At 28.8% G+C, this 25,350-nt stretch overlaps 1 protein-coding gene across 2 annotated transcripts in view; it reads left to right on the top strand.

Moving 5' to 3' along the window:
- The first annotated feature begins 435 nt into the window (after positions 1 to 435).
- The window catches only part of LOC142320515 (alpha-tocopherol transfer protein-like), a 44,171-nt gene continuing 19,256 nt past the window's right edge, over positions 436 to 25,350 (top strand). The window contains exon 1 of one of the 2 annotated variants that reach the window (XM_075358387.1): positions 436 to 630. In XM_075358387.1, the coding sequence (XP_075214502.1) occupies positions 486 to 630 (145 nt within the window). In that variant the 5' untranslated portion in view covers positions 436 to 485. The remainder of the gene's footprint in view (positions 631 to 25,350) is intronic. The other variant, XM_075358386.1, reaches the window with a different exon arrangement.

Below are 25,350 nucleotides of genomic sequence, written 5' to 3'. Positions count from 1 at the left end.
TAATCGAATAAATTATTAAATTGATAACTGAAAAACAGAAGAAATATTTCATGTAAATAAAATTAAATAATAATCTAATGACAGATTTACTAAATTCAATAAATTTGATAAAATTTTTAACAAAAGGTTAAAATAATTTTTCTGAAATGATACGTTAGATTGTATCAGAATTGAAATAAATTCAAATTATAATTTCTATACAATATTTAATCAGTGATTATGTTAAGTAATGTTTATAAAGGAAGAAAAAATATGTTATCGGTAAACCTTTATGGATTTAGTTATGGAAAATTATATTAACAATCGTATGACAAAATTTATCGATAACTTATTGATTGATTTGTAATATAAGTTGCTTTCTAACAGTCTTAAAATAAATAATAAAATAAAACAATGAAACACAAAGTTTATGAGCGTTCTATGGAATTGAACCATAAAGATACAGATCTCAATAAATGGACCAATGAAGGGAGCATGGATCTGAAATGACGTCAACTGTAGTGGTGGTTCAACAGCTGACGACTAGTAGTAGGTGCCGTCGAGTTAATAGCATACAGTGGGACAGTGAGCGCATAACCGACATGGAGGCAAAGGAAGGTGCACTTGAAAAATTAAAGCAACTAATGGCAGGTATCTGGCTAAACTTGTTTATTACAACAAAAAAAACTTGTCATTTCCTTCTCTTTAGTTATTCTATAACTACAGTATAATTAAATTTAACCTTATTATAAACAACAATTAATTAAAATAATTTAGTTCCATTAAATATAAAATTAAATAAATGCATTAGTTACTTGAAATCACTAAAAATATTTTCATACATTTGAATCAAAATTTTTATTTAAATATAGCTCATTCTTGTTACCGATAAAAAACTGCTTATAATACGCCTTTAAAATTATTATTTCTGTTTATTGATAATTCTATTATTGTTTGAATCGGTCATAGAATTAAATAATTTTTTATTTTAAAATTATTAATACAGATCCTACAGTAACCTGCTAAAATTAAAAAGTTAGCTTAATCAATTTAGCAAGCTGGTTTCTTGTCAAAAAAAAACGATGATCAATACAGTGGGTACCTTCACTGACAAATATAAAAAAAGTTTTAAAAAAGTATTTTTCATACTTAATATATATTTTTTTAACCGAGTTCAAAATGATGAGGAGGTTTCAATTCGATTCGTATTTATGGTTTTTGTTTGGTTTTTTCAAGCATGTTCAAACCTGTTTAAACATTACCTTTTACCAAATGCACTCATTTTGATGGATTTTTTTTTATACGTAAAGAAAGCGCTTATGATAGTTTTCTATGTTAAGTGGAGTTTCTGTCAGCAAATGGAGATTTTTAAAGAGATCTTTTTTTGAAATGAAAATTTACACTAGAATATTCGATTTAAAGCAATCAAAGTACATAAATATGAATTCCATTAATGTAATATCGGTATTGGTTTTTATGTGGTATACGTATATATTATTATAGAATAAATATATATTATATCTAGGAATTAATTTTGTAGAAGCAGGCGCCTATTAAAAAAGTGTCTAACCCCCCTTCCAAATTCATTAACAAATTCAAGGTACCACCAATTCATTAAGTATTTGTATGAAATTACTTTTTACTTTTTCGCACATTTTGATGACGGTTCCATTTTTTTTTTTTTTTAATAATAATTATTATAATTTCTCAGTTTACAAATATACATTATCATCCCCTGAATATAAAAAAAAATTAAAAAAAATTGTTTTTCTTTATATTCTACAGGAATATATATGTGTGTGTGTGTACAAATTTAAAGAACTAAACCATATTTTCGCATTTTAGAGAGCTTTACTAACGTACTATAGTATTCTCTTTACGACAATCTTCTTAAATTCCTTTCCTTTTTTTATCCTTTAAATTTATCACATATTGCCTTACGGATTACACTTTTTCATATGCATGCAGTTTTTTGTGAACTTAAACATATATTTAACAAAAATAAAAATAAAAAGTTACAAGTGACCAAAAAGCTATATAAATATTACAATTTTAATTTTTTATTAAATTAGAATTAATTGTTGCTAATTATTTCTTTTGAACTTGGCGCCGTATTTAAAAAGTTGTAATTTTTTATTGTTATTCCTAATGTGTACGTTGCAATCTGTTCAACGAGTGAACAATAAGCAACCTCCCTTTTACTGCCCATTAAAATGAGGATGATATATATGAAGTGTAAATGAGGTGTAGTTTTTCTACAGACTCAGGCCGACCATACCTGAGTTGTGTGGTTAATTGAACCCCACCACCAAAGTACACCGGTATCCATTGTCTAGTATTCAAATCCGTATAAAAGCTACTAACTTTTACTAGGATTCGAACCTAAGAACCTTCGACTTCGAAAATTAGATGTTAAAGAACTGACATTGCGACGACGACTAGACTAGCCCGGTGGGCTAAGTTGTAATTTAACAAAAAAGATGGAAAATGTAAATTTTCTTCTTTTTACCCATGACGGAACGGAGACGGCATATGCGTTTGGGGGTAAGAGGTTGTGTGTGTGTGTATTACCATTTTCTTCAAAAACTACTGGACCGATTTCGATCCGCTATTTTTTTATTACATAGGTATCACTTCAGAGAAGGTTGTTAGACATTTTTTTACGGTTATAGGCCATCAGGGGGCGCTGCAGTAATGTGTTTCTCTAAAAGGGATGGATCGATTTTGATGCGGTTTTTTGCATTACATAGGTATCATCTCAGAGCAGGTTCTTCGATTAGCTTTATATGCCCCCAGGGGGCGCTGCAGTAGATATGTTTCTTCAAAACGGCTTCGTGGATTTTTTAAGATTTTTAATTTTATCACCAGTTAGTTTTTTTCTGAAGACAATTTTAATTGTTATTTTTAAGTTTTTTATTTTTTATTTGTTATTAATGTTTGTTTTGTGGACTATATGGTGCTGAAATTAATGGTTTGTGATTTATGACTGTGCTTGAAATTTCATATTTGACTTTAAGTTTGCTTGCATCTATTTATTGTGTAGTATTTATTTTGGGGGGTTCCTTAAGGATCTTCTTATCACGTGCTTTAGTCAGGAAATTTACTTATGGCTCTGCGGAGAGCCGATTGTAATAATTGTTATTGAGCAAAAGAAAAAAAACTTTTTTAAGTTTATTTTACAAAAAAGCAAAAATGCTTTGTATTTTATTATTTACAACGTAAAAATAATAGACTATGTGTTTTATAACATATCCGATTTTCAGGTACCTTGACCCGTTCCCAGATATAGACTATTCTAGGATAATGGAAAGAGGAATCAAAATGGGTATTTTCGTCTACAGCAGGAACGTATCAGAGTTTCTAGAATGAGGGAAACGTTGGAGGAAAGAGAGTTTTTCAAGCTTTAATTGTTTTTATCGGTATTATTCTTACAACTATGAGGATAACGGGCACAGTGGGGGTCCAGATGGAACCCTGACTGGCTAGTATATATGTAAATATATGAAAGTTCTTCTAAATTTTACTATTTTTTTCTAAACTCAGTATCCATTTTTCTCCTTTAAATCTTTTCTAAAATTTTGTCAAATATTATTTCAGTTATATCATCTAAATCCAATTTGACTTTCTAAAATTTCTGATAAATAACAGGAGCACCATGTAGAGTTTTGTTAAATTTCAGTCAGTAAAAATGAATACAAGTCAACGATAAAAAAATTTTAATTAATATTAAATAATTAATTTTAGTAATAAATCAATTAGGCGATAATATTTTATTGCTTATGTGGTTTTCCACCTGGTGAAATTAAATGTATCATATTTAATTTGTGGTCTGTTTTATTTATTTAAATATAAAAATGAGATCTGTACGTGAAAATAATAAATCTGTGCAAAAAAAAAGAAAAACGAAAAATATTGCCAAATACAAACAAAAATGAAATTAGGAAAAATATTTTTAACATTTATTTAAAAAATGTAATAATCTAGAGCGTTTTGAAAATTGAAATACGTTAATGAAAATTTACTTTATTCAAATAAGAAGAAATTAACGTTCTTAATTTTTTATACTATTTTTTATCTGAGCACACGAAAAGGTAAAAATGTGTTTGGGACGGTATGTTTGTTTGTTCAATTTTTTCTTTTTAACTCAAACACTTCACTAATTTTCATGAAATAAAAATCAAATTATTCGTTTCAATTACGAAATTTCGCAAAGTATATGATTATTAAAAACACACACACACACACACACACACAAAATAAGTTAAGTATCAGATAAAAGCGCTTGAGCTTACATGAGCCGAATAAAAGAAATTTTTAAATTGCTATAATTTACCGAGTTATATCATCATATTGTCTCCGGGTTACGAGATTGGATGTTGAAAATATCAAAACTGACTTTAGTCATCAGCTTCATTGTGTAACATATAATTCAAAAGTTCTTTGAGCTTTAATAGAATTTTAAAAATTATTATTATTATGGGACTTGAAAATTATTTCTACTCATTACGTATGAATGATAAAAAAAGACATTACTGTTATAAATCCCATATATGTTTCCTTTGTAACCTACTTTAGTTATAAAAGGAATTAAGGGAGAAGAAGAATTTAACTACAGCAGGAAAGTCTAAATTCGATCACCGTTTAATATATATATAATATATTTACCATTATTACTCTTTATTCTTTTCTTTTTTTTACGTCATAGAGGAAGATCGTCTGGTGGTTCCGATGTTAGTTGTTTTCAACGTAACTTTAGTGGAAGATACTGTTTAATGAAAAAATACATTGTATAAATGATTTAAAGATATTTTTATTTTTAATTTATAACTGGATATTACACATAGCGTATCTCCATTGTCTGATATCCAGAGTATATTTGTTAAAAAATGTAAAACGAATAGTTAGAAAACTTAGAATATAATAAAATACGAGTATATTCCCGTACTCCTGAAAACACTCTTTAGAAATCATCTTACGTCATTTTTCTACATTTCTTTTCTTTTTTTTACCAAGATGCAAGTTTCTCAAGGTCTTTGCATTTCTTGAAACGACTTTTAACCGTACGGGCAACGTTTTCGCTGATTTTTTATTAAAAATATAATAATTTAAAATAAAAAAAAGTTTTAAAAAACTTTATAACATTTATACTAAAAATTAAAAGCTAATATTTTTTTAATTCTTGTTAAATAATAAATTCTATTTTCGAAGTCGGCGCCAATTAAACTTTATCAAACTGTTGATAAATGATTTTTTTTTAACTGCCCGCCGACATCTAAAATTCTGCATTTGAAGAATTGTGAAAGTATTATTAATGTTATATTATTAGTATTTTTTTTAGTTCAGAGTTTTTTTAGATCTACTTTTTTCGTTTTTTTTTTTGCTTAGGGCGAAGAAAAGGCTCTGCCAGCCACCAACAGGCCCGCTCTGACGGCAGTACAGAGCTCTCACCCGCTAAAAAACTTCCTCCTCCAGTCACGCAGGGGCCGGACTAATCCCTATGGCATATACCCAGCCCCCACGTGATCACCCGGGCTCTCTTCTATCCGAATTGAAACGACCCTGTGGCGTCCCCTGGGGGCGATTGACGTACGGCTACTCCGGGGAGTCCCCGCCGCCCATCCACAGAAGCTGGTGATGGATAGCGGGGGCTAGGAGTCAGCCTCCGCCGGCCGGACATCAACACCACCTACACCTTTTCCTCCGCGAGGCGAAGACCGTTGGTGGACAGCCATCTCCGTATTACCCTGATCGCTTCCTCTCGGGCAGTCTATTTTATTTTGTTAAAAAATTAATCTATTTATTATTTTCTGTTTGAATAAAACCAACGGTGAAGAAAAAACTGTATAAACAACAGAAAAGTAAAAACAAAAATAACTATATATGATTCACATACATAAACAAATTTGTTTAATCAGTTCATATTAGCTAAATTCCAATCAAAATTAATTAAATATTAAGTATCATAAAAAAATAATATTTAATCTACACTTATTTTGTAATAATATAGATCAGATACAAAAAAAATTAAAATAGAGATATTTTACCTAAAATACAATACTTCGAAGAAATTAAAAGTAACCACATAATACTCCAGTATCAGCGATTATAATTAATCATAGTTTTCATTTGAGGTAATTCATATTTCACTATTATTCATAAAAAAATCAATGAAGGGTTGTTTCAAAAATTAGCAGATACATTTTCTGAAACTAAATAAAATGTAGAATGAAAGTCTTTTTTCGTGTCTTTTGCAATACATTTTCATAGGCTTCAGCTCTCATCTGAGTTTAAAAAAAGAGGACGTTCTCAACTCGCCTCATATTTATATTCAGAGATTTCTAAAGTTAAATTATAAAAACAAACATTTTTTAAAGAAAAATTTCTTCTACTAGCTCATAGTAAGCATCTTCCGGTTAAATTAATTAGAAGCTTTGAAAAGTTCTTTTGATACGCAAAGTTATATAGTTTTAAACTAGTGATTTAAAAATGTCATTTTATTATCATTTCTGATCTGTATGAATTGAAAGTCATTCTGATATTAAAGAAATATTTTCAAGAAAAACTTTAAGAAAGTAAGATCATTTTTATTAACTTGCTCTAAATATAAAAAATAACGTGTGTTTCAAAATTAATATCGGAGTTTTAAAGTTATGTAATATTTATTAAGTTTCAGTTGCATTGATAAAATATGCATGAAATGAATGGGCAACTCAAACAGGTTTTCCTGTAAACGTTCAATGAGAGTACCGTTATTCACCCGGCACATATCCAGCCGATAGGAGAGTTCATCCCATACTTTAATCAGCAAATCTGAAGTAATTGAGGTGACAGCTGCTTCAATTCTGTGCCTCAAGTCGGGTAAATCAGCTGGTAACGGTGGCACATTCACTTGATCCTTTATAAACTCCCAAAGAAAAAGTCGCACGGGATCAGATTGGGCGAACGTGGAGGTCACGGCAGACAAGCCCTGTCATCTGATCCCCGTCGACAATCCAACGGTCGCGAAGAATTTCATTCAACCCATAACGAACTGTGTTATGCCAGAGAGAAGGCACCATCTTGTTGTCAAATAAAGTTCTGTGGTTCGTATTGCACTTGAGGAAAGAGCCCTAGTTGTAACATATCAAAATAGTTAGTTCCAGACACACTTACTTCCGTGAAGAACGGCCCGTAAACTTTCCTTCGGGATACGACACAAAAACACTCAATTTTGGGGAGTCTCGTTCACACTGCAATATTTCATGGATTTCTGAACCCCCAGATAAGCATATTATGAGTTTTTACTTTTTCCATTAACATAAAATATTGATTCGTCATTAAGTACTATACAATATAGAAAATCATCATCGTAACCATGCATAACTTTATTTACAAAGCTAGCACGCAAACCATAATCTGTAGGGTTTAAAGCATGCTCACAGGTAAAACCTTTTGAGTTACTCTTTCATTTCGTGTATGTTTAATTAATATGCGTGCTTGAAATATATTATAAAGGTTTAAAACCCGGATATTCGTTTTGAAACGCTGTAGATTTGAAAAACGTTTTTTTATATTAATGTTTGTGAATAAACTTTAGGGGAAAATTTGTCCACATTTTACGAGGGCGGTTCGGAAAGTAACCTCTGTTTAGCTACAATTAAAACACTGAAAAGATAAAAATGTTTTATTATATACAACTTAAAACTACAGCTTTTAACTATTTTTAAATATAGTCGCCATTTAAATTCAAGCATTTATCATAGCGTTTCACTAATTTACAAATACCTTCTTCATACAATTCAACCGCCTGGGTACGTAGCCAACCTTTCACGGCATTTCAAAGTTCGTCTTCGTCATCCAAGTGCTGCGATGCGAGACATTTGACGCAAGTTTACTGCAAAAATTTGAAAAAACTTAGGCAAGCCATCCAGAACAAACGACGCGGTATGCTGTGATCCGGTGTTGCATAACAACGTTCGTCCTCATAGTGCTCGAAGAACTCAAAAACTTCTGAATCAATTCCAACGGGACATTTTTGATCATCCTCCTTACAGCCCGGACTTAACCCCGAGTGATTTTCATCTCTTTACTTACGTGAAGAGATGGCTTGCGTCACAGCACTTTGATGACTAAGACGAATTTTAAAATGCCAGAAAGATTGGGTAGGAATCCAGGTGGCTGAAATTTATAAAGAAGGTATTTGTAAATTAGAGGAACGGTATGATATATGTTTTAATTTAAATGGCAATTATATTTAAAAATATTTTAAAGTTGTAGTTTTAAGTTGAATATAATAAAATATTTTTATCTATGCAGATTTTTCATTTATAGTCAAACGGAGGTTACTTTCCGAATGGCCCTCGTATTATGTTACTTGCAATGATGTTTTTATTTAATAAATACAAAAGTTTATTGCCCTTTCATGTTTCTTCAGCCGCTTTTTTCGGACAGATAGTCTTTTATATAAACCGAACTGTATTTTAAATGAAAATAAAATGTAAAAAATAATAAAAATTTTAAAAAGTATTAAAACGGATTTGAAAAGCAAGAAACAATAATTTTTCAATCTTTTTTAACTTTTTTGTTTTATATCAGCGCCAAATTTAGGGTTAGTAAATTTTTAATAGTTATTAATGTTCTTTTTTTTTTTTTTGTTATTAATTTGAAACCCGCTTAATAATTTGAAATTTAAAACTATTTTTAAATTTTTAGTGATTTTTTTTTTGAATTGGTTTTAATTTTGTTTTAAATTTATACTATAACACCATATAAACTATGGGAAATGTTTTTTTTTTTTTTTTTACTATCAGCTTAAAAGTTTATTTTTATTTATTTTATTGTTATTTTTATAATTAAATATACATTTTATTTTAAATTATATGAAACTAGATATCATGTCTTGGGAATTCGTGTGTAACGGTAACAAAAGATAAACTAGTATTCATACAATTTTTTTTCGTAATTCAAGGAAATTAAAAAAAAAAAACAAAAACAAATGGATATGACATAACATTAGATTAATACGTGGTCCATAAAACGTAAAGAAATGTTATATAATCTAAAACATGTGCGTGTATATTGTTCATTGGATTTTCTTTTAATCCAATAAATGTTGAATGAAGAAAATTACTTTTGAGGAACATTACCTTTATTAATCTCATTCAAGCCTCTTGATTATTTTTAAATTCATTGCAATGATTTTGTAGATAAGAAACGTTTAATCTTATATTTAAATCGATGTAAAACAATTTCAATAGAGCTCCTTTTTATAGGTATGATAAAAAGTATAAAAAAAAATGTCCGTTTAAGAACTAAATCCAACAAATCTAAAGAAAAGTTTGGTAAAATTTTTTTAAATGTAAAATGAAAACATACTTATTTAATTAAATGACTTAATTAAATTTATATGCACATATTCTAATTTTCTTGATTGTTTTTACAGACAAATAATTTACTTTATAAACTTAGCATTGTTTATTAATAATTTGTTTGAACACATGAGCACGGACACATGAACATGGGAATTTTATCTGAAAATTTGGTTCTTGTTTGAAAATCTAAGAGCAATAATTCATATTGCTCTTGTAAAATAAATCATTGAAATTTTCAATGCGCATTTGTTCATTGTGCATAAGAAAAGCGCCCCTTATTGCTATTATTTTCCATCATACAAATTCACAAGGATGAACGATTGCTATACGATCCTCTCTTTTTCAAATGCAGCATTTGAGAAAAACATTTTTTTAATTTTGTTTTATGACAAAAAAGCAACATTAAAATTTTAATAACTTTAGTTTTAATAAAAAAATTGAATTAGTTTTTCATTAATCTGCATAACCTTCATAATTGATTGTTTCAAATATGCATACTTTAACCGGTGAAATATGAATACAAAGTATAATTTTGTATATGCATGAATAAAAACACAGTAATAATATAATACATTCTTACGTAATATAAACAGAAGTTAAGCTCTGGCATAGTTTTAGATAAATTGCAAACACTAGGAACAGCTTGATTTAGCTACACTTTATAAAAACATTTATCTTGTATCTTTAGTAATGTAAAATTGAAATTGAAATGATAATTTAAAATAATAATTTATATTTATAAATTACGCAATATTTAGATCTTAATAAAAAAAAAATATTTTAAATATTCCAGTTAGTTAGTTAATTAGTATATTTGAGCGGTACATTATGATTCCGAAGCTAAAAACTGGCGGGCACCGATTTTCATTTAAAATAATTATCAATCAATAATTATTGTTGATGCGACTATAAATAAACAAAAAAAATCATCAAACAATTCATATCAGTTTTCTGAGTACATAAAAATTCGTAATAAAGAATTTAATTTAATTTAATGGGAAATGTGTCGACATTATTTTCTGAAGCTAAAAAAAAAAAAAAAAAAACAATTTTTTGTTTCATCAAAAAGGTAGACTTTTACATTAAATAAATTTTTATTGTAAGCTTCTAAAAAAAATATAAAACTTTTAAGACATATTATTTATAATGTATTTTTTAATCATATTTACTCATTTATATTATCTATAATTAATATTTGTATAGTTAATTTACAAAAAAATGATATGAATAATTTTGAGAAAAGTTAATAAACTAAAATATAATAATAATAATAATAATAATAATAATAATAATAATAATAATAATAATAACAATAATAATAATAATAATAGTAATAATAATAATAATAATAATAATAATTATAATAATAATAATAATAATAATAATAATAATAATAATAATAATAATAATAATAATAATACATGAAAAAAGTTACCTAAGATTTTTTTGGGGTGGGGGTAATTTATGAATTTAAAAAATTTTAAAAATCAAATCAAATTTTTTAGTAAAATTATTTTTATTACGTTTGAATAAGAAAAAAATAATAATTACAAAATCGTTTTTTTTTTACTTTCTCAATTCCAAAATCACCTCCTAAAAAAATATTTTGATTTTTCTACGTTTACTTTGTTAAATGGAAGAAGCTAAAAAAAATTCCATTAAAATATGTAAAACCAATAAAACGTTACCTAACATTCCTTTTGCTAGGAATGAGGGTGAATCATGATGAAATTTTATTGTAATATTATTAACAAAAGTTTATATAAATCAAAAAAAGTTTTAAAATATTCAAAAAATCAATATATATCTAATCAATAAGCTTTGATTAGCTCTTCCGCCCCCAAAATTTTTTTTATATCACTTGCATTACAACTATTCCTACGTATAAATTTAAAAAAAAAAAAGCTTAAATATACTGAATATTGTGATAAATAAACTACTACAAAAATGTTACAGCTCAAATCATCAGTCTTTTATACAAATAGATTAATATTATTTAAATATATATTTTATAAATAAGTATTATGCGATAACGATTTTTAATATTTAAAGTATACATACTTTTAAAACGAAATACTTAAAGCGTCATTAAAGTTTTACTTGGCTATAAATTTTATCTCCATTTTTTCTGTCAAATAGGTCCTAAATAAGTTTTATTTTTTCAAAAAAGAAATAAGAGTCTTAAAAATGAATCTTGTAAGTTGAGACGTAGCCTAGATTTCAAATAGTGTTGCAATAAATTTTCAAAAATGTAAATATTGACCTAAAACAAGAACTTACAAAAAAAACGTGAAAGACTCGATTCTATTAACACAATTGACTGTCGACCAGTTAAATATGTATCATAAACTTAATTAGCAATACCGAGTGGAATTTTAAGATAAGCTAAACATTTTTTTTTTAATTATTGTTACTGATATGTATTTAAAATTCGAGAAACTTATAATGCATAAAAAAGTAGATAAGTAAATAATGGGCTATGCCTTCGGGAATGCATTAAATAATTGAATTAAATAAAGTAGAAATAAATAAATACAAAATGGTTTTATATAATAAATAAAAATTGATCGCAACCTTGATTAAAAATAAAAAAAGATGTCATGTAGTTTTTTCAAGTAGGAATATTGTTAAAAATTGTAAATTAAACCGTAACCTTGAAATGAAACTTTATACATTAATTAATGTGCTCTTGATAGCTTATTGATATAGTAATCAATATTTAATAGCATTATATAAATTATTATTTAACAGTATCAAAATCTTTTTTCCTTAAACGATGATTTTTTATTCTGTTGCTACTAATAAAACCATGTATGATAAATATCACAAAAGAATAAGGAATCTTTTTTTTTAATAATCGAAGTGATGCATTTAATTTCGGTATTTTTATCACAATCACAAAAAAAGGAGATTTCATTGCAAAAGTGTTAGTGAATTTCCTTATCTCAAAAATAGAATATAAAAAATAGATAAGAAAATATAAGAAATATATAAAATATAATATATAGAAAAGATAAGAAATATATAAAATAGATATAAAAAAAATTATGATTAATACAAACCCCTGACAAACACTTACAATTTGAAGGTATCCCTCAAAAACAATTCTTTACACCGAATACGAAAAAAAAAATTATACTCGTATACAAAGAAACTGTAAGGAAAAAATATTTAATAAATTAAGTCGTGCAAAAATTTGAAAAACATTCACTCACCACTTGGTTGTTTCAGTTACAAAATAATATTACTCTAAATAGATGTTGCTCTTAACAATTGTGTAGTTTGCTTGATTTTCGTATTTTTTCTAAACCAGTTTGTTGTATTTTGAAACAGCCCCGTGGCGAGTGAATTTTTTGTAATATTTTTCAAGTTGAACTATTTAATTTATTAAATATTTTTTCTCTGAGTTTGAAGCAAAGAATTGTGTTTTAGAGAAGACTGAGAGTAGCAAATATAATTTAGTTTCTATGTGTAACAATTTTTCCGGATTAAATATTTTCTGGGAGTTTTTATTACTTATAATTTTTTTATATCATTTTGTTTTTATATGACTGCCCTAAAAGGAGTTTAATGTTGTTAGGTTTTATGTACATACGTTTGTTTGTTCCACCGTAGCAAATTAACGGCTGAATCGATTTACATATATGATCCCACGTTGGAAATCTTACGTTACTATATAAATGTATATATATATATATATATATATATATATGTATGTATTCAAAAAATTATACTATATACAAATTATATATATAATATATATATATATATAACACTTTTACAATGAAACTGTTTTTGTTTTTTGGGTGATTGTGGTATCAATTATTTTTGGGCTTGAGTTCTTGGTGGAGATTCACTCATTTCCCAAACGGGGATTCTTGATTTCATTAATTTTGAGTGAATGATTTTTGTTTTACAAAAAAGATTATTATTAATCATGAATCCCGAGGGGTCTTAAATCATAATGAACGTTTTATAAAATCAAAAAATGTAAGTTTTTGAACAAAGATTTACTCTTGATATCATAAGCTACATACACTTTAAATTTGATTCTTATCAATTAAAAATTAGAAAAATAATCTTTAGGAAATTTTTACAAGATGATGCACGTAGTTAAAATCTCAAAAAATGATAAAATTATAATTTTCCCTTTTATTATTTTTTCTAATTTTAATTTCCTTCAGCTTATCATCTATTTTTAAAAGCAGTTGAGATAAATGTTTTGTTCTGTCTCAAGATCACTTTTAAATTCAACCTCATGATAATTTTAAAGGAAACTTTCTTTAAGTTTTGAACGAATATTAGATAACATAAGGGCCTTGACCTCGTAGGTGCGCATGACAGGAAGTATCTGCCTTAAGCCATAGCTAGCAACACCGTTGCCTATTCCTTAACATGAGACTGTTGTTGCATTATGAGTGTATTGTTCAAAACTGTAGTTATTGTCTCCTGTTTTAACTTTTGAATAAATGTAAATACAGAATGTCTTTCTTTTTTATTAATAAAATTACATTTTTAATTATAAATGGCGATGATGAAGGTTATATTCTGCACAGTATTCGGAGTTCGAGATCGCTTTGGATGAGAAATTTTTTTACATTAAAATATTTTCGTTTATTTTATTTTAAATAATAACATTATTTATTCCCCTTTTAGGTAGAGTTATACAATGTATTGTTTTCCAAATAATTGATAATTTTATACTGTTGTTTAGGTCTTTCTTATGGTCGTGAAACATCTAAGGTACGAGTGAAATAAATCAGAGTCACTTTCTCTGAGAGTAATGATATCTTTTACATTAAAAAATAATGAATCTTCATTCTGTTGCTGGAGTAAACAAAATGAAGAAATCATTTGTAAAATTGAATATAAGTCTGGCTTTCAAGAGGCTCGGGTATGTTTTAGAACAATAACATTAGCTCATTGATGAAAGTTATTTCACTTTCCACCGTAAACCTGGCGTAGTAGCCTTAATGTTTTTAAATATTCATAATATTCCTAAATTCATAATTATACTTATATTATCCTTATATGTTCGCTTCACTAATATTTCTAGGTTCACTATTTTTGTAATTTGTGAAAACTGTTCTGATCAAATCTGTTTGATGCTACTCTTGCTTGATCCATCTAAAGTCCAGGTAAATTCTAAAAGAAAGTAGTACATTAGTACATTCCTGATTATGTATCGATCTAAATGTTTATTCATTTATTAAATTTTTATTAGCATATAACGGAGTAACCCGTCATTTTTTTTCTTAGTAATTACATTTTTTATCTGATAAAATTAAAAACTAATAATCCCAGTCAATAAAACATCAAAGTGTCTTAGAACAAGGAATTGATTTATCTTCTGTAATTATAAATATTTTATCATAAATGGTATTAGAATTTGGAAAAGCAAAAACAAGTATTCTAGTTGGTGTCTGCATATACGAGTATATATAATACAATTTGTATGAAATGTATGGAATAAAAATTATCACAGGACAGAAGAAAAAAATGAACAGATGAAACAAGTCAAATACTTTACGAAATATCCATGGAATGAATATTTATCTCAAGTACCCTGTTACAGGAAGCTTAATTATTTAAACAGGATCGTTTCTGTTTCAAATATAATTTAGAAATGAAGTAAAATATCATAATGTATTATTTTACGTAATATTTCAAATGATTTGTTGATTTCATAACAAGTAACGTATTAAGTATCATTGTTTCTAAAGCATAATTAAAAGCTGATTTAAAAAATAAAATATTTCAATAAACTGGTTAAATTATACTGTCAGTTATAAAATTAAACTGGTTAATTATTCTTATTTCGTCTGTCAAAATATTAATTAAGACTAAACATACTGACTGAATGATTTTTTTTATTAATTGAAATTAAAATTGCTCTGCGTCCATTTCATTCGAATAATTAATTACTTTCCACGCGTATTTCAAATATGAATGCGGTTATTCATCATACACATTAAATTAAGGAGGAAACGTTATTTAAAATTAAATAAAGCTATTTCCTGTTCGATAAACTGATCTACTGGAATTAAAGTAAATTTACTCGGAGATTTAACTGTATAATATAGAATATCTAAACGTTTGTTTACTAAGCAAGCAAATAATATTGTGGTGTGTTACTAGCTCATTTCAGTAATGTTACGAACTAGGGAGATACAGAATCAATTTTAAATATTATTATTATTATTATTATTATCTTTTCTTATTCGTAGATAAAAAAATATTATTATAATTAATAATTTATTCTCTTATAATCTTCACTTAGATCGATTAGGCATGTTTTCGCCATTAGCAAAGTTTAAAATTATTATGCAAATATAATGCTGTAGGTAATAGAAGTAATGTTCGAAGTTTTATTTATTTTTTGTCATATACTGATTATTATTGCCTACACGATATTACGTATCTTCTATGCATATATTGATGTATTTGCTGTATTTAATATGCTAATGATTTGCGAACTGATAGATATCCTTTTTCCTGTACTAGATAAATAAAAAAGGCAAAAATGCATGACGTGCGAACTATAATTTGAACATTATATAAGCAATCAAAAGGTTCTTAGAAATCTTTAAGGTTAAAGTAATAACAATTTATTAGTAAAAGCAGGGTGGAAAACCCCGTGAATTGAGAAAATAAATATATGAAAAATCTTCTTTTTTTTCGGATTTAGTTGTAAGTTAATTGTTAATCAAACTAAGACAGTATTAGTTACTTTAGAAAACAGAAAGCCCCGTATTTCTTGTTTAAGATAAGGTAAGAACAAGTTATTTCGAATTATTTCTTTCAGTAAAATACCATTAAAAAAGTTTTATTTTTTTTTTTTTACATTAAGAATGAACTTTTTTTAACCTCCAGGACCACCGATATTGCTTCAGAGGATGAAAAGAATGATTTGTAGCGTGTGTGAAAATGCTTTGCCTGACCGGGATTCGAACCCGGGACCTCGGGATGAAAGGTCGATACGCTACCACTCGCCCGACGGAGGCCGGCAAGAATGAATATTACGATCATAACATTCAATTACTTCATATCCAGTAAACATACAAAATAATATGAATACAAATGAGAACAATTATTATACCTCGGATGAATTAATATTATTAAATGTTCTTATTAATTAAGAGATAAAGTTGTGAAAACGATGAAAATCATTATGTCCTAATTAAGTATTCCAGTAAACAAAGAAAATACTTTTTAGTCTAGTTTTACGCTTTTTTTTATCCAACATAATTTTATCGGGTGGTTTATAAGTACGTAGAGCTAAATAAATGCTTCATTTAAAATGTGTTGAGCGTAAATTTAATAATATCCTTCATATTAAGTATTCAATAAAATTCCGTAGACGAAAACAGTTAAAACCTTAAGCATAAAACAGTACCTGAATAAAGAGATCTCAGTAATCAGGCAAAACGTTAGTTTTATTATCATTTTTATTAGTTTGCGATTTTTTATAATATCCATAAGTTAAAAAAGCGATCGTAAGCATATATTGAACTAATATCTGTGTACTTTACGTTGTCCGAAGTAAACAAAACAAATACCGAGCAACGCTCTATGAACCGGGGGTACACAAAATTCCGCGACAGCTACTGTGTGCCTGATTTTAGTTTTTACCGCAATGAAATACATAAATAGTTGCCTATTGCTCAGTATATTCTAAAACGTTTAATGATTATTAAATTATGAAAAGATTATAAATCGTTAAATATACTTAGTTAACTTCGATGGTAATTTTGTTTTACCGTTACAGCAGTAATTTTCATACGCGTTAGTAGATATACAAAATAATAACGGTTTAATCAAATGATAAACATAAATAGGTTTGTAAGTAATCTGTTAAGTGATTTACACAAACCCTGAAAAACTATTTACATGTATAAAATAAATTAAAAATATTTTATGATTATCATTTTCTGTTGGTTTTTTTTTCTCAATTTCTTATGGTGAATCACTCGATAAATAATCAAATCCACTCAACAATTTGTTTTCACTAACATTAGATTCTGATGAATCATTTTCGAAATTATTTGTTTATCCAGCTCGATATCAACAAAATTATCCATCTTCCACATTTTTTCTTCTTCTTGCAGAACATGTTTAACACAGTTCCATCATTTATCTGCCGTTACCTCAGCGATACCGTGTTCAAGTAAAATCGTTATATCCACTATAATTTAAAAGTTTTGTTATTCCAAACTGCAAATCCTTTTACTTGACTCCACATTAGTTCTACTGGATTCAGATTGTAGTGGTATTGTGGAAGTCGTAATACTGTATGTCCATTTGCTTCAGCCATATCATTGATTACATATTTGTTAAATTTTTGTTTATTTTGTTTTTTTAATTTCTTCTAGGAGTTCAAACTTTAAAAATGTAGAATCAAATGGTTTTTCTATCAGCCACGATAATACATCCGCTTTTAGCCACGATATATTCGGGATTTTTTCTAATTTTACAGTACGGTATGGTGCATTTCCATAATAATAACACTACTCAGTGGAATTAATTTCATAATCGTATTAAACCTTTTTGTTGAATTCGAAAACTAATAATATACCGTTAACAAATCCATCTTCATTCCCTACATGACCTACAATCAACCGTTTTCCTTTGTAACTTGCCGATTTTAAACCGGTACTTAAGCCAGACAGAAAAGCCTGTTTAGATGTCTTAACAGAAGTGTCACGCCAAACTTTATTGACTGAATGACCTTCGTTCAGTCAAGTTCAATCCAGATAAAAACTTTTTTTCTCATTTTTCTAAACCCTTTGTTTCAATATTTCCTTCACAAATCTTTACGTCATCTCTATCAATGATAAAACTATTTCTAATTTTTCTGCTAATTTGAAACCCATCGATAAATGAAGTTTATGTAAACTAGCCCGACTAATTTTCGGCAAATCCGGATCACTTTTGACAGCTGAAAGTATCTTATTGAGTGTGGGCAATTCATTTTTAAAAAAGAAATCGAATTGGACTTTGAATCCGACAGAATTTTTATTGAAATCATGAAATTGGCCTAAAATGGTTTTTGAAGATTTTCTTTTTTTTGGCATGTATACTATCCCATTTTTTTTTTTAGCTCGCGATGTCTCAATACTTGATGTAGTTACATCTGTGAATTCAGATGTAAGCGCTTCTACTAGTTTAATTTCTAGTAGTGTTTTTCGCGAAATCTATTGAAAACATTAAGAACTATCTTCTTTTCCCCATTTCCTAATATTTTACCTTTTCTGCGTTTAACTGTACAACAAGAAGAACTCTCGGCCACCAGTTATTAAATTTCACGACTCTTAAAAACAGTTATAAACAAAACGTTAATTTCTAGCACTGTAATAAAGCAAATAAGTCATAAATTTCAGTATGATACTTAGTTAAACTAAATTAATGACAAAAACAACCTCACTCAAAGTAGCTTTTATCACAAGCAGTTAACGCCACAGTTAAAATAGCATTGATCTTTCACAAGACCAAGTAATTGTTTTTAAGATAGTTTCGGAAATATAATTTAACTGTATCATAAAACTGTAAATAGCTATGAAGCATTGCTATTGTTTATATGACATCGTACATAATATGAACCGAATTTCAATTCAAATATTTGCACTAACACACGGAACGTTTGTTTATTCTAAGCCTTAAACAGCAAATAATATGAATATTATAAAATTAGAAAACTGAATATGATAAGAATACGTGATCTTGGGGCTCTGTCTCCCGCAGACAGAAGAAGACGGAGAAGATGGAGAACAAGTGGCAAGAACGGTGGGACGGCAACACAAAAGTGAGATGGACACACCGCCTGGTGAGAGATGTAAGGCGCTGGCGAGGGAGAGCTCATGGCTCGCTGAATTACTACCCTACCCAGTTTATGGCGGGCCATGGGGATACAGAACATACCTTCATAAGTACGGCCTCAACGATGAACAGAACTGCCCGGTATACGAGGAGGAGGAAACGCCATACCACGTGTTCTTCCACTGTCCGAGATACGAAGGACCTAGGACAGAGCTACTTGACATGCTAGGCAGGGAAGAGATGTTCCAGCCTGAGGAGCTGATGAGCATAAGGATAGAAAAGAAAGAAAACTGGAAGGCGATCACTACGTATGTGAAAATCATGATGAGAGACCTCCAAACATGGGAGGAGTCACAAAACAATAGGCGGCGTCGGAGAGTGCGGGGCGGACAGGTTCGCGAGTGATCGACTAGGGGGTCCCCCGTACATGTCGGGGTCTCCTTGACGTGAAGAGGCCGCGGACACTCCGCTCCCGTATCTGATGGCGTCCGCAGGTACCGCTCCCGTATCTGATGGCGTCCGCAGGTAGTAAGTATAAGGGGTATGTATATGTCCCTATGTAGATGTAAGTTTGCTGTACTGATATTATGATATAATTTTTTTTTACGTATATATTTGAGTATTTTGCTTTTGATGTATATTATGTCTTTCTGATCTTGGGCTAATTCCCTTTTTTCTTGGGCCCTTATTGTAGTATGTAGTATTTTGTATCTTCTGCAATCTGTGAGGTTTTGCTGTTCGGCTGCAGAAGTTTTTTTCTGTTGTCCGATGTATGCATTTTTAGTGTTGTGTTGTTGCAATGATCATGTAATATTAATGAATGTCTCTTTTCAGGCGTTTTTTTTTTTTATGTTCTTGCTGTTTTTTTTTTTTGATGATTTTTCTATGTTTATATTGTTGTGAGACTTGTTTTCTTGAGTTTTTCTTCTCTTGAATTTGTGTATATTGTGTGAATTTTTTCTTTGTAAGTAGTTTCATAATCTGTTTTCTGTATCTTGATGTACAGTGATGTATCTTGTTTGCTGTTGTTTTGCTGTAACTGATGTAATTCTGTTGATTTTCCTATTATGATGCGATTTCACTATGACGTATGAGTGTGTGAGAGTGGGCATGTAACACCCCTTCCAGAAGGAATGCTTCGTTAGCGGTTCCAGGAAGGGGTGACGGATTAGTCGGTAGTGCGCAGGTTTACGTACGCATATTAATAACATCTTGCGGCACCTGTTAGCGAGCCCGACACTGGTTAGACGTCCGTAAATGGGATTTCCCACCATTCTAACAAAAAAAAACAAAGGGTTGGGTTAGGTTAGGTTAAGTCAATTCTAATAAAGTTCATCCCAATCTTGTCCAGCTCTGTCCAACTCAGTTCAGTTTAGTGAATCAAGTTTAGCGAATCAAGCCAATCCAGTCCACTCTTGTCCCGTTCAATCCAGTCTCGAAACGAGACCAGTCCAGCCCGAATCCGGTAGTTTTCGGGTAGATTCAGTTAAAGTAAGGACAATTCGGTTTAAGAGAGTCAATTCCAGTTCAGACGAGTCCAGTCCATTCCAGTTCCAATGAAGCAATTCCAATCTAGGCGAGCACAGTCCAATCCAGTTCAGACAGGCCCAGTTTGTAGAAATAGGGAAAACAAACAAAAATTTCAATCCTTCCACTAATTCGTATACTGATATAGAAACAAATTACCCATTATCCACAACGAATGCATTGAATTAGTTTTTTGAAACTATAATTTACAATTCCATTCCCCAATTATGTATCGGCAATTGTACAATCGAATTGAAATTGAATGATAAAAATTCTTATTTAAGATATGTATTATATTAAAAGAATTTTTCCTCCCCAACTATATCCAACCATTTTATAGTTGTCAGGCGAACTACAATGGTGGGAGTGGGGGGATGGAGACCAATGGAGCGAAGAAGATTTATGAACGGTCACTTACTCGAAATGTACGAATCGTGAAATATCTAGAAGATGGGGATTCAAAAGCTTTGTCATTTGTAGAGGAAATTAAACTGTATGGAGATGATTGCCAAATAAAGAAGTTGGAATGTATAAGCCACGAGCAAAAAAGAATGGGAAAGCGTCTTCGAAATCTGAAATTAATGTACAGAGGGATGAAATTAAGTGATTGTAGTTCATTGCGTGGACGTAATAGGCTGACAGACACAGCTACAATTAATATTCAGAATTATTATGGCTTAGCCATTAGGAGAAATACTGAAAGATGGTATTCAGTGTATAAAGCAGCGAAGGCTGAGTTTTTCTATTTCAGTTCAACTGATGAAAACCGTCAATATGGACTATGTCCTCCTGGTGCCGATAGCTGGTGTAAGTTTTAAAAAGCCAAGGCATAAGGTAAACCATATAATCACTCAAAGCACTTTAATTTACCTATTGTTGTCATGAGCGTAATAAAAGGATTTTTTTAGAAACCTATTAGCTGAAGATCATTCAGTAAGGTGCGTAAAAAGTAAAATACAGAATCCTAATGAATCGCTCAACAGCATAATTTGGGCACGACGATAAAATCAGTATTCGTTGGATTTCAAACAATTCAGCTTGGTGTACAATAAGTGTACATCCTTCTTCTGTAGCATTTGTAATAATACTATTCTCCTAATCAAAATGTTGTTTTTAAACTTACATATAACTGAAATATTATTATTTAACTGAGCTCTAGATTAAAAAAACAAGTTTGATTCAAAATTCTAGCTGAAATTAAAAAAATGAAAAAGTAAAATGAGTTATTAATAAAATAATGACTTGAGATAAAGAATCTCTTTTACTTTTTTTAAGGAGTTGATGAAAATATAGAACAGGATTTACGGGGAATCTGTTAAAAAGAAAAAAGAAATACGTTCTTTGACGTAAATGATGTAGACCATCCTCCTCTTTTACAGGTCAAAGGTTGAAGTACTATCCAGATTGGCGCTACAGAACCTTTATCTTTCGTAAACGTTAAATTCAGAAACCCAACCTATGGTCTTTTTTCAGTAAATGTTTAAATTCATCAAACGTTATACTGTATTATAAATTATTTCAAATGACAAGTAAAATTGCTTCGAAAATGAGAAAGTTGATTCGTGTAATCAAGTGAATAATTTTAGTAAAGGTTTTAATCAGTAGTAACAAAGAAAATATTCCATTGTATTTTCTCGGCTATTATTTTACATTTATTAGGCAGTTTGAGTTTTCATAATTTTTGTATTTATTAAATAATACTTGCGTATAACACGATTTGTTGCACGAAATGATTTGTCAACAAGACGAAAGACGATCATTTCTCGACTTCCAGACGCTTATGAACAAAAAATATTACATTTTTACAAATAAATAATAAACCTTTGAAAAGATAAAGGCTATTTGCCTTCTCAAATAGGAAACCCTGATCAAACCCTCGTATATTTTGAAATGCCATTTGACAAAACCGCAAACAAAAAAGGTGAAAAAAGTGTTACGATTCACTGGTGGTAATGAAAAACAAAGGTGTAGTGTTATGCTTTGCATTACTTCTGATGATCAAAATTACCTCCGTACATTGTTTTTAAAAGAAAAACTCTTCCTACCGTACAGGTAAATGGAGTTATTATCAGAGCACAGGAATAAGGTTGGATGGACGAAACCTTAATTTTAGATTGGATCAGGTGTGTATGGCAAAAGCGATCAGGAGATTTACTTAATAAAAAAAATACCGGTATGCTAGTAATGGATAATTATCGGGAGGCATACGACTGATAAAGTGAGACATTTTAAAAAAGGGTATGACAGACCAAGTAACAATTCCAGGCAGATTGACATCTCTATTGCAACCACCAGATGTCTGCATTAATAAACCGTTCAAATCTGCATTAAAAGAACTGTGCAGTAAATGGATGGCTGATGAAAATTTCTTTCCCACTCCTATAGGAAGAATCAAACGCCCAGATTTTAACCAGATTTGTGTTTAGATAAAAGATGCTTGGGAAGGTATTTCCACGGAATTAGTAAGGAAAAGATTTAAAAATGCGGAATATCTAATGAACTTGATGGTAGTGAAGACCTCCACCGTCGCTCTGCCCTTAGCAGAGCGACGTAGAGTCTACCGGTAACTCTTCTACAGATATTGACAGTGACAGTGATTAATTAAAAATAAAATCCCATATTAAAAAGTGTATTGAAATGATCCTTTTCAACATGATACTTTCTTCTCGTTTTACTGGCCTAATGATTCTGAACTAAAGTAGTACTTACGGTAATTAATTATTAATGTAATATTAATATTGTAATTTAAATGAACGAATTAAATGCTTTACTCTCTGGATATTTTCGTATTTACGTATTTTTTTATCATATCTGTAGTACTTTAAAATACCGGTATATACTCGATTTTTTTTAGATTTTTGGTCCGGAAAATCGAGGTGCGGGGCTTAAGCTTTAACAATTTTAAATTTATTACAAAATTTTTAATGAAAATTTCTACAATAAGTTCAGGTCATTAAAAGCTTATATTCTCCCTTAAATTTTATTCATGGGAGATTATATCAGTTTGAATGCTTTAAGATTCACTTTATTTTTATTTTTATTCAGATAAGTTAAGCTGTGATGGACAATTTGAATTAAAGGTTTCGAATGGATTAGACATTTTTAAACTAAATTTAGGACTTCAATTGAGATATCTGAAAACTAAAGGTTCTTTTTGTACCTTACTCTTAATTAAAAACCCCTATTTAAAAATATTCGTTTTACAGCGTTTTTAAATAGATCGATCATTTATTTATAAATTCATTTTATAAATATTTCCTTTTTTCATTTATTTATAAATGCTTTTTTCTCTGTGTGTACTAAGTGATCGTTTAACAGTCAAAATAGCGCAATCCAACTTAAGATTTAAAGAAATATTTTTTGTAAAAGATTTTTGAGGGGTTTTTATATCTATCCATAACAAAAAAATACAGAAAATTTTCGGAAAAAACATTGTATTTGTATCTCATTTTATGAATTTTTAAAACCGAGAAGGTTTTTTTATGGACATTTTGTATTTAAAGAATCTTATAAGAAGTTAATTTAAGTAGAATATATGAAATAAATAATAATAATAATGCAACTGGTACAACATATTACATTATATCAATGTTAGCGGAAATTACAATTTGAGTTTAATCATAATGGAATCATTTACGCTGTAGATGACCATCGCATTCCTAAATATTTCTCCTAATTATTTGTCTCAGCTTTGGTTTTACATAGCACTATTCATTTTTGGCTATATTTCTAAAACTTTACATATCTGTTCCTTTAATCTGAGATTGCTACTACTCGAACAAGAAAAAGATAAATAAATGGTTTCTATAAACACATTTGAAAAAAGCTAACGGCTAAAAGAATTTGATATATATGATTTAAAAATTAAAAACGCCTTCCATTAGAAAAAAATAAAGGAGTAGATTATTCAAGTTAACTTAGATATTGATTTTTGATAATGAATTGATATTAATGAACCAAATATTAATTTTCTTCATAATCTGAAAAAATAGAAAAAAAATCAATTAGAAAAAAAACAATTAAAAAATTAAAAGTAATTCATTAGAAAACGTAATGATAAAAGATACTACGAAGTGTTAGATCAGATATTCCCTCTTCCTACGAAAATAATTATAAAGAAAAAAAAAAGAAAAAAAGTTAAAAGTAGTGCAGCAAAGAAAAAATATTACAAAGAAGATATTCAATATGTGTAGGTACGCTATTACGAAGAATGTTTGCATATTCTTGACATGAAAATAAATAAATTGGATATTGAAGATAAAACATGCAATACACATTCAATTATCATAACATACGCTCTGTATATCATATAACGTGACAAAAATTCCGTTTATCCAGACCAAACAGCAGCATTGGTTCTGTTTACGTTATACAAAAGATAAGATTTTTGAGTGTTAGTCACTTTTACAGCTTCTACTCGTTAGGTTGTTACTTAATAATTATGTACTAAACAAATTTTTCCAATAAATAAAATATGGAACTTATATTAAAAATTAAAAGAAACCAAAATAATACTAATTAATAAAGTAGTAATAATAAAATAGTTATATAATGTTATTTTATTACACGTATAAGTATATTTATATGCCATATTAAAATGTTATTTTTTATAATAATAGAGTATAATAATGTTTTTATAATAATTATTAGTAAAAATAAATTAATTATCTATTTATAC

This window comes from Lycorma delicatula, chromosome 2, assembly GCF_047948215.1.
Source record: "Lycorma delicatula isolate Av1 chromosome 2, ASM4794821v1, whole genome shotgun sequence".
Lineage (NCBI taxonomy): Eukaryota > Metazoa > Arthropoda > Insecta > Hemiptera > Fulgoridae > Lycorma > Lycorma delicatula.
This window is presented reverse-complemented; position numbering and strand designations above follow the sequence as displayed.